General features: G+C 46.6%; 1 protein-coding gene across 4 annotated transcripts in view; it reads left to right on the top strand.

Moving 5' to 3' along the window:
- PHKA2 (phosphorylase kinase regulatory subunit alpha 2) overlaps window positions 1-15458 on the top strand; it is a 70828-nt gene that overhangs the window by 19906 nt on the left and 35464 nt on the right. For all 4 annotated transcript variants that reach the window (XM_049643546.1, XM_049643548.1, XM_049643549.1 and 1 more), the window contains exons 3-8: window positions 2669-2827; window positions 5868-5915; window positions 7080-7248; window positions 9265-9347; window positions 11620-11700; window positions 13270-13368. In XM_049643546.1, the coding sequence (XP_049499503.1) occupies window positions 2669-2827; window positions 5868-5915; window positions 7080-7248; window positions 9265-9347; window positions 11620-11700; window positions 13270-13368 (639 nt within the window). The remainder of the gene's footprint in view (window positions 1-2668; window positions 2828-5867; window positions 5916-7079; window positions 7249-9264; window positions 9348-11619; window positions 11701-13269; window positions 13369-15458) is intronic.

The following is a 15458-nucleotide window of genomic DNA, read 5'->3' as shown; positions in this document are numbered from 1 at the left end:
TCTGGCCTCTTCTATAAGGGCACTAGGTGCCATTCGTGAGGGCTCTACCCTCACTAATTGCCTCCCAAAGGCCCCACCTCCGAATAGCATCACGTTGGGAATTAGATTTCAGCATCTGAATAGACACGAATGTTCAGTTCATAATAGTAAATTCAAGGGGCCGCTGGGCGGCTCAGTCCGTTAGGTGTCCATGTTCGGCTCGGGTCATGATCTCACGGTTCACGGGTTCGAGCCCCTCATCGGGCTCGGAGCCTGGAGCCCGCTTCGGATTCTGTGTCTCCCTCTCTCTCTGCCCCGCCCCCGTTCATGCTCTGTCACTGTCTCAAAAATAAATAAACATTAAAAAAATTTTTTTAATACTAAATTCATAACTTACTGTTCATAACTCCTTTCACTGAGTGCAGTAGCACCGCAGTTTAACATGGTTTGAGTAGGTAGTTTTGAATGTGGGGATCTCAACACCCAGACTGCATCCCTGTAGTGAAGCGAGGGGTTCAGACATAATAGCTCTGGGTGGAGATAAAATAATCCAGTTCACCAGGTAAGCCCAAACTAAAGAATCAAAGAAGTAACTTCCAGCTAACAGGACAGTGACATTTCATAATCCAAACCACACTTGGCACTACGTGTCGGCAGTCACTGCTGTGTCATCGGAAGGCTGTTTGTCTCCGTGGACTCTCAGTTGATGGATATTCGAGGAAGGGGCTGATTTCTTTCTCTGGATCTCCTGATGATTCCCGTCCTGGGATTAGCCAACTGGCCTCAGAACAGTTAAAGTTGCTTATGTTATACGTTGTTGGATTTTTTTTTTAAAACCCCAGTTGTCCGATGTTGGACTAAGACTCACACCTTCACCCAGCCATTTCTAGACTTCAGTTCTTTAAAATGATTGATGTACAATTGTTGGCCATGGAGCTGTGTCAAAATACAAAACTCTGTTGCCCCTGTGGGCGGTTTCAGTTGAGTTTTAGATGCTTTTGAAGAGGGCATAGATTAGTTAAAGGAGAAAGTCCACTATTTAATTCCTCATGTGGGACCGTTTGGAACTATGCCAGTGTTTTCTTTTATCTAATAACCGTGGCACTATCACTTTGAAAGTACCCAACAGTTTTTTCGTGAGCCTCCTTGTAAATAATTTAGTACTCTTTTGAGTAATTTTTTTTAAGCTGGCAAGGCTCTGTATTTTATTGGACGTATTTTATCAGATACATATTTCTTTACATATTTTCAGGACAGGTCAACAAAGCTTGATCTTTATGTCACTCTTTTTCTATCTTATCCATTTTATTTCTAGGCACAGAGTTATTAGCACTGGCTTTTAAAAAAAATAATAGCTTTATTGGGATATAATTTACTTACCGTACATTTCATCTGTTTAAAGTAAACAGTGTAATGGTTTTCAGTATATTTACAGAGTCGTGCATCATCACCGTGATCAATTTTGGAACAATTTGATCAGCTCCAGAAAGTGACCTGTTAACAGTCACTCACACCCCATTTCCTTCTACCCGCCCCCCACCCCCGCCCTAGACAACCACTAATCTTTCTATCTCTACAGGTTAACCTATTCTGGACGTTTCATATAAATGGAATGAGAGAATATGTGGTCCTTTGTGACCAGCTTTTTTTTTTTTTTTTACTTAGCATTATGTTTGCCAGGTTCACCCATGCTGTAGCATATACGAATGCTTCTTCATTCCTTTTTATTGCCGAATGATATTTCATTGTATAGACTACATTTTGTTCATTCATCAGTTGATGGGCATCTGTTGTCTCCACTTTTGAGTTATTGTGACTAATGCTGTTAAGAATATTGTGTGTACTTTTGTGTGTGTGAAGATCTGGCTTTTTAGTGACTCGGCTGCCCTTTTAAATATCATAGCTAGGGGCGCCTGGGTGGCTCAGTCGGTTAAGCGTCCGGCTTCGGCTCGGGTCACGATCTCACGGCGCGTGGGTTCGAGCCCCGCGTCGGGCTCTGTGCTGACGGCTCGGAGCCCGGAGCCCGCTTCGGATTCTGAGTCTCCCTCCCTCTCTGCCCCACCCCCGCTCGCGCTCTGGCCCTCTCAAAAAAAAAACATAAAAACAAATTTTAAATATCATAGCTAAATAGGACCTCCGATGTCCTGTTGCTTAGTGTGTCCTTTTTGGGCACGTGAAATGTCTGGATTACAGACAAGGCCTTGGAGGCCCGGATAGGGTAGGAGGCTTCCCCTGGCATACAGAGCTGGACTGGTGGAGTGGGGCCCCGCATCTGGGTCTCTCGCTCCAGGTTCAATGTGTCCCCAGCTGGTGTGGAAGCATACAGGCAGGAGAAGACCTGAAGACTGCGGTGCGCAGATTTGTAAGACTCTCGTGGGCTTTTTCTATTGGTCGGTCGTTTTGTTTGTCTCAACGGTATGATCTGGTTTGAAAGCACAAGAACTTCAGCGTTAGAAGGTTCCCTAGAGACTTTCTAGGCTAATATTTCTATTATATAGATGAGGGAACCACAGAGGAGTGACGTCACTTCTCTCGCAAGACCATGCTGTTGGTGGCAGAGCAAGGAAGGACCAGAACTCCGATTTCTACTCCTCATCCCGGCCCTCGGCGTGCCCCTCAGGGCAGGCGTCCGTTTGCCAGGAGTTGGGTGAAGGTGGCGCTGAGTCATTTTGTGTCTCTTGTCTAACAGAATCCGGTCACAGGGCTGCTGTCAGCCAGTCACGAACAGAAGGACGCCTGGGTGCGGGATAACATCTACAGCATTCTGGCCGTGTGGGGCCTGGGCATGGCCTACCGCAAGAATGCCGACCGCGACGAGGACAAGGCCAAAGCCTACGAGCTGGAGCAGGTAATGCCGAGTGGCAGCCACGTTGGCTGCTCAGCCCCTTTCCCCTGAACTGAAAAGCCTCCAAGGAGGTAGCTGTTTGTGTAGAACAGTTCGGTGTACGCGCCCCGTCCATTCCTGCTATAGAATATTTTAGGGGGGCGCTTAGGTAGCCTCCACCTCTCATTGGTCTTTCTCTTTGAGATTTTTTGTCTTCCTTAAAAACAATAAAAATCATACTATTCTGAACAGGAAAAGAAAGCGTCCACATTTCTAACCAGCTACATGTCTCTCTCACATGCTCTGTCCATTTTACATATACTTACATACACAGTGCCATTATACACTCATATAATGACTGTTTTCAAAGAATACACCAGAAATATACGTTCCGGAGTGTATGCTCTGTAGTAGTCATGTTGAAAGGGTATTTCTCCAAACGGTATTGCTGCTGCTTGAAACATTTTCGGAATTTCCCTTAGAAATTCCTTTCTAGTTTGAGCCCTTCCAAAGCGGTCTTATTAATTTATAGTTACCTTTTAATTTTGAGTCACATTGGTGTTGTCCAGTATTCATGCCTACGTTACCATCACAGCACTATGAAATCCTCTTACTGATTTCTCAGATCAGAAACTGACGTACCCGCCGAAGCAAAGGTTTGCCATCCTTGAGTACGTTAAGAAAATATTCTGCCCTTGAGCACGGGAGGTATTTTCAGAGTATTTGGAGTGACGGTGTTGAAGCAGAAAGCATTGACATAGAAAATTATAGTTCTCTTAGCAGGAGAACCTTTTGGATTCATCTTTGATTCGTACGTTCCTCCTTGGCCCTCCCAGCCAGCCGATTGTCAGACCCGGGGAGGGTTCTTACAGCCCGATCAGTGCCTGTGATGGCAACCGAAGTGGGCAGGAGTTGTGGGCAGCCTTGACGACAGTAGGGAAACTTAAGAGAGGAAACCTGTCTGTGGGAGCAAGGGAAGGACGGTTTGGATTTGACTGGATGTTGCTGAGCGTAAGGCGATACAGTCACCAAGCCTTGGAGGTAGAGCAAGAGGTAGTTTTAAAAGATGCTTATAGCAAAAGCACTGGGTGCTCCCCCAAGAAGTTGGATAGTTAGCACATAAGTGAGCCGTTCTTAGCAGCGTAATAATTTAATGTGGATGTTCATCAAACTTCCCATCCTCCCTTGAGACGAAGTCAAAGTAAAGCCTGCCCGTCTACACACACATGTGCACGCACGCACACACACCGTGTACCTCTCCTCTGTAAGCGTTTTCTTTTCTTCTTAATTTTTTTTTTTTAATGTTTATTCATTTTTGCGAGACAGGGTGTGAGCAAGGGAGGGGCAAAGAGAGAGGGAGACAGAGGATCTGAAGCGGGCTCCGAGCCGTCAGCGCAGAGCCCGACGCGGGGCTCGGACTCACGAAAGGCGAGATCGTGACCCAAGCCGAAGTCGGACGCCTAACCGACTGAGCCACCCAGGCGTCCCCTCTGTAAGCATTTTCTGACGCAGGCTAGAGTTGACTGGATTTGCTGCTCTGTGACGGACGATAGCGAGGCACGAATAGGGCACGTTGTTTTGATGAGTGTGGTTGACAACTAAAGAGAGACGTTTCCCTTGATTATGGAAGATAACATGGGATCTTCCCGTGATCCGAAGCAGGGATGCTATTGCGCTTGGAGCTTGGGAAGCACAGTCGTTCATTGTGTGAGACTAGCCCATGCGTGGCAGGACACTTAGGCTCCTTGGTCCCTATGCACTAAATGCCGGTAGTCCCCATCTTTACCTTGGTGACGGTAAAAATGCTCCTGGCCCCACATTTCCAGATGTTCCCTCACCCCTGGAGGATGGGAATGGCCACCCAGTTGGGAACCACTGTGCCTCTTCATAATGGAAAATAAGTTTTCTTTACTTGAGGGGAAGTCAGTTGACAAACGGTCACGCTGTACACAGTAGGAAATGTTAATTATAGCAATGTTAGTTATAACCTTATCGTGAGGTAACATTTTCTGCCTCAAAAGAGTTTATGACCTAAAGTGAAATCGTATTCTAGAATCCTAGGATTTTAGAGGCAGAAGGATCTGAAGGATAATTCACTCCAGACTTTTCTCTGGTAATTAACTTTCATGGCCTTTACTACATTCCTCCTCGGCAAACCACGTACATTCTGCAAGACAGGAGATGCTCGTGGTCCTGGGTGGGAGCTTCTTCCAGCCAGTCTACTTCGACCTACAAACTGTCCCATTCTGTAGCCACTTGTGAATTCATTTTATGGTGTTTCTCATAGGACATATTAAGAGCAGTCTTTTGATGGGCCTGAATTGTGAAGGAAGTGGGAGGCAACATAATGTATTGACTAAGAGCTCAAACGCCTGCCAGCTGCGTGACTTTAGCAATGTCGCCTCATCTTTCTCAGCCTCAGGTTCCTCATCTATAAAGTGGGGTAATAATGACACTCACCTCATAAGGTTGTTTGCGAGAATTACACAGAACCCAGGTAAAGTGTTTTATACAGCTCCTGGGCAGAATGTCTGATTATCATCGTACTATTGTTATTATTTATAATAATAATTACAATAGTTGGTTGCGATACGTATTATTGAGTAACCTTGGCGGCTATTTGCATTTTGTAAGAACTTTACTCAATAGTCCAGTGATGGTGTCACAAATGGCTCTTTTGGCAAAGTGTCATTACTTTGGGGCAGGATGGTGGACTTAATTCATCTTTAGCATGACAAAAATGAATTACTAAGAATTGTGACATCAGAATTAAACATCAGGGTACTAGGCTTATAAAAATTGTCTCGCTAAAACACCAGTGGATTTCAGAACTGGAGGTGCCATGTGGTCCAACCCCTTTATTTGAGATAAGTCGCTGCATCCAGATTTTCTTTGTTTGTGATGGATTGGAGGCAATCGAAACAATCGGAAGACGTGTATATGCTCAGGATGTGCCTTCTCAGGGAGGTCTCCAGGCAGCCCTGTTACCGACCACGTGGTAAGGAGGTGGTTTTCATGGAGCAGGGAAGCTGGCCTCGTCACTCATCCCGCTTTATTTCTGCAGAACGTGGTGAAACTGATGCGGGGTCTTCTCCAGTGCATGATGAGACAGGTAGGCAGAAAATGGCAAATGTGTTTTCAGGTCATCTCAGTGGGTATTTATCATTTACATGGTGACAGCTAACATCCCTAAAGCGTCTTGAGCTTTTCTTCTCAAGTGGAAGAGAAATAGGAAATATTTTACGTTCTTTGTCCTTTTCAATTATCTTCAATAAGACCCAGACTCAAAGGACCCCGTTACTCAGAATCTCTTTTGAAGAGTTACTTGTGTAAAAGGAGAACATGCCCTTTTTTTAAATGGGGCAGAGACCATTGTTATTTATTTATTTTCAATGTTGACTTATTTATTTTGAGAGAGAGAGAGCACGGGCAGGGAAGGGGTAGAGAGAGAGAGAGAGAGAGAGAGAGAGAGAGAGGGAGAGAGAGAATCCTAAGCAGGTTCTGCGCTGTCAGTGCAGAGCTCACATGGGGCTCGATCCCATGAACCATGAGATCATGACCTGAGCCAGAATCAAGAGTCGGACACTTAACCGACTGAGCTGCTCAGGCGCCCCAGATATCATTGTTTTTTAAAGCCACTCCCAGACAGCCACGTAGCACTGTTTATTTTGTTGAGTTTATAAAAGGGTTTCCTTTCATTTGAGTTGAAATGCTTGAGTTTTTAAAACTTGACATTACCGTTTACTGGTATCTTCAGCGAGGAGTAAATAAAACAATTCATTGAGCTTGTACCGTGTGCAGAACATCCTGCTGGGATCTGCACACATTCCGAGATGAATGATACTGTCCCCGCCCTTCATCAGCATATGCCCGGTTAGTCTTCGAAGACCTAGTTGCCCTTTCCTTTGGACATAAGGAAACAAGAAGTTGAAGTTTAAACGGGGCCTCTTTGTTCCCTCTCTCTCTTACTGAGTGCCTCCCGTGTGTCACAGCTCATGCCGGGCATATGCAGACAAAGAAACCCTTTGGCTTGACCCGTCGCCCTGCAGAGCTTGTTAAAATCCCACTGGGCCGGGCCCCTTCTGGTGCGGACGGGAAGAGTCCCCCACACAGCCCCTCTGTGTGGTGCTCACTAGGGATCATGTGCTGCCTTCCATCCCTCTGGTTCCCAGAGGTAGCTGCTAAGAGGTCTAGAACTAAGAGATGGACTTTGGGTATGGCCTCCGCCCGCCGTCAGCCCCTTTACTGTGTGGAGCCGGCTTGCTTCCTCCCTCAGGTACATAAAGTGGAGAAGTTCAAGCACACTCAGAGTACCAAGGACAGCCTGCACGCCAAGTACAACACCGCCACCTGCAGCACCGTGGTGGGTGACGACCAGTGGGGCCACCTCCAGGTGGATGCCACCTCCCTCTTCCTCCTGTTCCTGGCCCAGATGACGGCCTCCGGTGAGCCAGGGTCGTTCGAGCCCATTGTACAGGGAGTGACATTGTACAGGGATAAGGGGGTGGGGAGGGACAGGCATTGATTAGAATTCAAAATAAGTTATTTCTGTAAAGAAAAAGCATGCTCTTGATAACGTTACGTGCACTGACTCTGTGACATGCTCATAGCCAACCTTCTGAGGACTGGTAGGACAAAGGGCTGTTGATCCCAAAGCTTCCTTGCTGCCACTGTTTACTGGAGCAGCCGAGATCAGATCTACTTCTGACAGTCTGAATATCTGCAGACGGCGTCAAACCCCCTCTTAGGATTTTCTTCTCTAGTATTAGCAGGCCTGGCCCCTTCACCTTTTCCTCTCACTGCCCGGCTCACCCCCTTCTAGACACACCCTCATCTACCTGAATTATACCCAAACGGTGTCATTTCTAGAGCTCGGCTATGTGCCCGGAGTGGTCGGTCAGTCCATAGTACCCATGCTGGGAGTGGGCCCGAAGTCCCCGACCGTGAGCATTGCCCCTCAGCCCGAGCCGTTGGCTTCCTGAGCTTCAGGCTGCAGCTCGTCTGTAACCAGAGGGTCCCTCCCGGGCCAGAGCCTGCCGCTGTGGCCCCCGGGGCTTAGGTCAGTCAGCTGCTGTGTCGCCAAGTTCTCGTCACCGGCGGTAAACTGACCTTTGGAGTTAGAGGCTTCCCGTGTAGTTCGGACTGCAGGTGTGAAACTCAAAGTTAGCAGAAATCCACAAATGATATTGTTACAGCTTTGTGAATACACCAGGCATTTATAAAAAATACTTCTTGGTTGTGAAAATTAATATGAACCTGTAAATAGTTTGGAAAATTTAACAAAATACAAAGAAAAAATTCCACTGTCCATTTTCATTTGAATGTGTGTCCTCCAAGTTTTTTTTTCTATTTAAGGTCTTATCGTTTGCATGGCTAATAATCTTTATTATACAGCATTGTAACTTGAGCATTTTCCCCATGATCTTACAAGCTCTCGATAAACATAATTTTAGTGACTTTATCAGTGGATATGTTATAATCAAACCATTCCTTTATTCTTTTCCCCCTATTGTGACTAATGTTGCAATACCAACTTTGACCCCTTCTCCGTTTGCTTCCTTCTGTTGGGTGTCATTCAGAGGCTACTTACATATATTACCAAGTTGTTTTCAGAACAGTTTACTAGTCAAACTCCCCCCATTGATTCGAGAGTTCATATCTCACCATACCTCTACCAGCTTCAAGAATTCATACTTGAAAATATGTGTATTTGCCATGGTCAACTAAACGTTAAAGGACCCAAGCAAAAATCCAGCCCTGTTGGTCACCACCTGCTTCAGTGCAGCCCCCTAGGGAGGTCCGGGGAGCTCGCCTTTCCACGAGGTTAAGGGTTGTCTCCTGACGCTGGGGGCTCTACTCTCTCCTCTGCCACTGGGGAAATGTACCCACCCTTTGGCTCACTCAAGGGTAAGAATGGTGTCTGGTTGCTCCGGGCTAAAATTCATGGTTTGTTGGAAACTTCTTTGCACAAATCCAGCACTACCAGAAGGCCCCACACCTTCTCTTCCCATTTTTACTACCTGTAGGCACACACTCCTCCCTTCCTTTTTCTTTCAGAGATTAGGCATTAACCGTTCCAATTTACTTCAGACTGAATTAAAAAAAGTTTTTTTTTAATGTTTTATTTATTTTTTGAGAGCGAGCATGAGTGGGAGAGGGACAGAGAGAGAGGAGGACGGAGGGTCTGAAGCAGGCTCCATGCTGACAGGGTGACGGCAGCAGGCCCAGTGTGGGGCTCAAACTCTTCAACTGTTAGATTATGACCTGAGCCGAAGTCACATGTTCAACTGACTGAGCTCCTCAGGCACCCCATGCTTCAGACTTAATTTTTGATGCGCTCATAAGAAAACTGAAAATGGGGGTACAAGGATTTCTTTGGTATGGTATGGTATTTGTAGTTGGTAATTGGCAGCTCTCTCTTCACAACGTAAGTCCGTAACTTTATTGTTTTTCTTTACTAGGTTTACGTATTATTTTCACCCTTGACGAGGTGGCCTTCGTACAGAATCTTGTTTTTTACATAGAAGCTGCATATAAAGTCGCTGTAAGTATCAACCCCGGTAATGTTTTCAGGTGTCCAGTTAAGAAGAATAAAACTCCTACCATTCTTGGAGGGCCAGACTGTTTGGGGCTGATCAGAAGGTTAGCGAGGTTAGAGCTCTGTGACTGTCACCTCTGCGCACAGAGTGCACGTTTTCGACCTGGAACGCAGCTGGGGAGTTGATGTTTTTGGAATGCACCACATGCTCTGCTCGAACCCATTGTTCCGATCTGAAATAAGACCAAAACGTGTCCTGTGGCCTGTACCGGGCCGGCCTGACCCAGGGTGAAGGGCGGCCGCGTTGGCGTGTGGGTAGGAACTGCTGTGCGTGGGGATCCCCCCACGCAGCCGACAGGCGGAGGGCCCAGAGCCAGATGTGGGCCCTGGCCGGTGCCGGTGGGTGTAAACTGTATAAACCCCATCCAGTTCCTCCAGGCTTCTGTCTGATATGGAAGGCGGCGCCTTGCGCACTTCTTAGAAAACAAGGAACCTTTGCAAAGCTGAGCGTAAGGGAAGTAAAGAAAGGGTAGAGTTTGTTTTCAAAAAAAAAAAAAAACAAACAAACCCAAACCGCCACTATGGTCTAGAGCAAGGGTCGGCAAACATTTTTTGTAAAGGGCCAGACAGTAAATATTTTCAACTTTTCAGCCCCTACGGTCCCTGTTGCTTCTACTCAAGTGTGCCATTGTCGTAGGAAGGCAGCCCTAGACAACACGTGAGCATGTGAGCATGGCTGTGTCCCAGACAGACCTTGTTTACAAAAATACATGGCAAACTAGGCTTGGTCCAAGGGCTACCCCGGGTCTAAAGAGGCGATTCTCAACGAGGGGCAATCTTCCCCTCCCGGGGGACGTTGGGCAACATCTGGTAACAGTTTTGCTTGTCACACGGTGGAGGGAGCTACTGGCCCCTAGTGAGCGGAGGCGAGGGATTCTGCTGAACATCCCACCTCGCACGGGCAGCACCCAAACACGGCAGGATCCGGCTCCAAATGGCGGCAGTGCCCAGGTCTAAAGAAACCAGGAAAGTCCTTGTGGGAAGGGTGGGACTTGAGGTAGACCTTGGAGGGTGAGTAGGGTTTAGGTGAGCAGAACGGTGCGGGAAGAGCATGTGCAGTCATGGGTGGGAATGAGCTCTGAATGTGGGAGCGGTCCTTGGGGAGAGGGGGCTCAGGGGGAAGGAGGAGACAGCCTGAAAGCAGAGTATTGGAGACAAGCGGAAAACCGGAAAACCGAGTCTGCTTGTGGGCGTGCAAGGGGCGGGGGCCAGATAACAGAGGTGTGTGGCCAGCCAGAGAGAGACATTTGACCGGGAGCCCCTGGGGAATAAATGGTTTGTCATTTTAGAGTCCTCCACAGGGGGGTGAGCTGATCAAAGCAGTTGCTGAGGATGAGTCACTTGGCTCTGGGGTTGGAGTGAGAATGGCGTGGAATGCGCAAAGGCCCAGATATGAGGACTACGGAGGAAGGAGTCCTGGGGCTGAGCTACAAGGTGTGCCAGCAGGACCTAGGCGAAAGCCGCTCTGGTGTGCACATTTTGGAAATGTTCATCTTTGCAGATCAAACAATAAACGCTGCAATTCTGGCACTGGTCCTGTTCTCGTTGGGTTGTCATTTTTCAGTAGCGCGTGTAGCGTTATTTCAGAACCATATCCAGCGCTTGCCTCACCTAAGTGAAAATACGAATTATAAAAGGTATGCGTGGATCACAGCCTCTGTGTGGATGGCATGTTCTGACCCAGTTCTTATTAATCTGGTTTAAAAGATAGGGCAAGTTCAGTATTCTGTACCTCACTTGATTTTGGCTTTTGTTCCTTGCTTAGCACTTTTTCCCAAGAGGTAACGCTAGAAATTGGTATTAAATTATTTTAAGTGGTTTGGTTGGCTTCAACTAGCTATAATGCATCTGTTAAAGTTTCTTTATTCTATCTTACAATTTAAGTTCAAAGGGATTAGCTAAATAGAGGGGCAGCATTTCATTTGAAGAGAAATAAAACATGTTCTCTACAAATCAGGAATTTCTTACAAATTGATAACTTTTAGGAATAAGAAAATTGAGAGTGTTTTTGCATGCATTTTTGTTCCACTTGAGTTAAATTCTACACAGAGGTCAAATGAAGTGAAATTAAGGACAAGCACAGCCATGAATCCTGTCACCTTTGAGAATGGATATTCGTGTGCCATTGTGCCTGTGGTAACATAAAGGAATTATGTTTCCCTAGCACTTCTCATATACCTCTTTTTCCTGCTCTGATGACTACCTTTTTCTTCCTCAGGATTATGGAATGTGGGAGCGCGGAGATAAGACTAATCAGGGCATTCCGGAATTGAACGCAAGCTCTGTAGGAATGGCCAAGGTGATGGTCTTGACCTGTTTGTTCTTCCTGCTGTGCATTTTTACTGCTTTGATTTGGTTCTCATCTTTAGGGGGATGGATTTAATCTAATGAGCATATTTTTCAAGTCAGCCACAAGTATGAAATTCAAGTGGCACAGGTACCCCGGACAGCTGAGATTATAGGTAAAGAATGTAGGATTCCTACACTGACGTGTGCCTGTGCCCGAAAATAAGTGTCCTGCTTCCTCATTATTATCACCCACAGGTCTAAGCTCTTGTTGTTGTCCAAGCATCTGGATGTATGATGTCCAGTCTCCTTTTCTGGGTCATAAAGAGAGCTGAAGAATATGACTGCTTTGTAGGGCAGGGCTCAAAAGTTCCAAAGCCTGTGGGCTCAGGTCTGGCAAGTAACATAAACAAATGAAGCTGGCCAGATAGAAAAGTATTGAGGGGTATTGGAGGCACTGGAAACTTTCTCTAAAAGTATTCCAGTTCAAAATCATTTTTATTTATTTTTTAATTTTTTTTAAATGTCTTTATTTTTGAGACAGAGAGAGACAGAGCATGAGCAGGGGAGGGGCAGAGAGAAGGGGAGACACAGAATCTGAAGCAGGCTCCAGGCACTGAGCTGTCGGCCCAGAGCCCGACACGGGGCTCGAACTCATGGAGTGTGAGATCATGACCTGAGCCAAAATCGGACGCTTAACCGACCGAGCTGCCCAGGCGCCCCTCAAAATCATTTTTAAAACTACTTCAGGCCTTGGGGTGCCTGGGCGGCTCGGTCGGTTGGGTGTCCGACTTCGGCTCAGGTCATGATCTCACTGCTCATGAGTTCGAGCCCTGCATCGGGCTCTGTGCTGACAGCTCAGAGCCTGGAGCCTGCTTCAGATTCTGTGTCTCCCTCTCTCTCTGCCCTCTCCCACTCCTGTCTCTGTCTCTCAAAAATAAATAAAACATTAAAAAATAATAAAATGAAACTTCATCAGGCCAAACAGAACACACCTGTGGGGCAGATTCAGTCTGCCAGTCACCGGTTTATATCTCTTGCCCTAGACATTTAATGTGCCTCCCTCTTGCTCAAGACTGAAGTATATTTTTGGATAGAATAAAGACTCCAGAGCTAGAATTTTCAAAACAATAAATATGTTCTGTTACAGTCAACTGACAGAAAGCTTAATACTAAAAGAATTAACTTCCTTAAGTGGCAGATTGCTAATGTTAAAATTAACACAAATAGGTGAAAGAAAAGCTGTCTGAATTTAGTGCCCCCCCCCCCCCCCCCCCCGCCACACAATGTTATAAACTCATTGATATCTCACACTTTGGGAGAAATACTAACTTCATTTGGGGGAACGTTAGTCTGCTTTTTCTTTCTTGTTTCTACAAAGAGTGGCAACATCCAGGAAAGTTGTGATTTCACTGAAAATAAGGACAGGACCTGTCTCCAGGACACTTTAGCTGAATTTTACTGATATGTTTCCTCACCTTGGGGAAGGCATTTATGCTAGATTGCTTAATGGTACAGGAGTAGTGGCTGTGAAAGTGTCCGTTTACTAGAAAGAAAATCTGATTCACACCTGTGCTTGTAGGCAGCCCTTGAGGCAATTGACGAACTGGACCTCTTTGGAGCCCATGGAGGACGCAAGTCAGTGATCCACGTGCTGCCTGATGATGTCGAACACTGCCAGGTAACAGCTCCAAGCCTCTCACAGTCCAGACAGGAGGGAAGGAGGCTGATGGAATGGAAGACTGGGCTCCACGTCACATTCCTCACCTTTCTTTCTTTCTCGCTTTTGTTTTGTTTTGTTTTTTGAGGATTTTAAGTAATCTGCTTCCAACATGGGGCTCGAATGTAGTAGTCCCAAGATCAAGAGTCGTAGGCTCTACCCACTGAGCCAGCCGGGCAGCCCGCATTCCTCACATTTCTCGCTTGGTGGTACTTGGCTTCCTTGAGCTTCAGTCCCCTCATCCATAAAACGGGCGTGCTGGCACCTTCCTCTCCCGTCACACAAGGCGGTTGTAAGGATCAGAGTAAATGAACTTAGTTTGTCAGAGCACTCGATGAGCTAAAAAGTACTGGGTAAACACAAGACACGATGATCACGAGGTGTATCTGCGGAGTCAGCAATCACAGCAACCTTCTTTTGCTGGAGGCAACATCTTTTTCGGTTTTTGAGCATACAGGTGGTTTTCTCTCAAGTTTATTTCGTGGTGCCACCAAAATGGATGACTAGCAAGCATTAGTTCACTTGGGGAGGGCTGGGGAGGGGCGGGACGGATAGTGGAGGAGAGGTGAGATGGGAGAAATGGCAAAATTAGTAGAAACTGCATGAAATACAGGTCAGAGAAAGGAGCGATTCGTTGCAGATTAGGGGACTCCATCGAGCAGGCAGTAGGTCACCGATTGCTGGTCAGGCAGCAAACTCTTACTTAGTGAGGGCCCCCTCTGGGCCAGGTACCGCGCCAGGGTCGTGGAAGTATCAGCTTGTATGCAGAGAGCTTCTGGGGGGAGGGCCGTGTTTGCAGGCAGAGAGCCTAGGAGTGAGCGACTAGTTACTGAACTGGGCTTGGAGGTCAGTTTGCTTTAGAAACTGAAGCTTTATTCTCATAAGAGACTCTTAAATATGGAAAAGAAACAGGGGTCACTGCGGGGGTTGTGGGATGGGGGATGGGCTAAACGGGTAAGGGGCATTAAGGAATCTACCCCTGAGATCATCGTGGCACTATATGCTAACTAACTTGGATGTAAATTTAAAAAATAAATAAATAAAAATTAGAAACAATAAAAATAAGAAAACGAAGCTTTATTCTGAAGCTGAAGTTTCCGCCGTGTTTACCTACCTTCCGGCTCACTCCGTTTCCCCCCATTAAATAGTCCTGAATGGGGAATCTGTTTATTTCTTGAGCTACGGTTTAACAGAACAAGCTGATGATACATCTTAATAATGCATAGTCCCTAGGGGAAACTGTGTGAGCTTTATAGCCAGCTGGGCCTCGGTTAGAATCCTTGTTCTGTCCCATGAATCTCTGTGTCTGAGTCTCAGAGCCCTCGTGTGCCCTGGGCACAGTATCCAAATTCCTTCTTTATAAAATAGAAAAAAAAAATTTTTTAACGACCAAATGGGATTTACTCCAGGAATGCAAAATTGGTTTAACATTTGAAAATCAGTCAGTGTAGTGCACCATGTGTATATGAGAGTTAGTAAGCTTATGTTTGCAGGGAACTAGCCCCATGTCTGTACATGTTAGATCCCAGTGTCAGCTACCTTCCCTTCGCAAACTTTCCTTATCATTTCACCTTCCTTTCGTTTATAGTGCCTAACCCAACCACCTTATAATCGAGGCCACGTTATAGTGCCACTAAGTAACCCTAGTTCTAGGACTAAAGTAATTCTGTTATTTACCATTTTGCCTGAGTGTTTGTGTGGTCTCTCGGATTGGACTCCCTCTTCAAGTGGGTTCTGGATCACCCAGTCCACCCAGTCACATTCCACAGAAGCCGGACATTTCTGTGTGCTAGCCCCCATATGTGTGTTCTTCTGCGTCTCCGTCTTCACAGCCAGCACACCCCGGCCTGCTGACGCATTAGCCCTTAGTTCCTCTCCTGTGTGTCCTAAAAGACACAGCACAGTCTACAGAAGGCACCCGAGGGAGGGAGACCAGCAGTTCTCAGCATGCGCTCCAGGCAGTACCGTGCTCTCCCCGAGCCCCTTCTCTCCCGCAAGGAACAGGAGTCGTTGGCTGGGTAGGCGAGGTCCCCCAGCGAGGGCCGTGTTGG

This window comes from Panthera uncia, chromosome X (assembly GCF_023721935.1).
Source record: "Panthera uncia isolate 11264 chromosome X, Puncia_PCG_1.0, whole genome shotgun sequence".
Lineage (NCBI taxonomy): Eukaryota > Metazoa > Chordata > Mammalia > Carnivora > Felidae > Panthera > Panthera uncia.
This window is presented reverse-complemented; position numbering and strand designations above follow the sequence as displayed.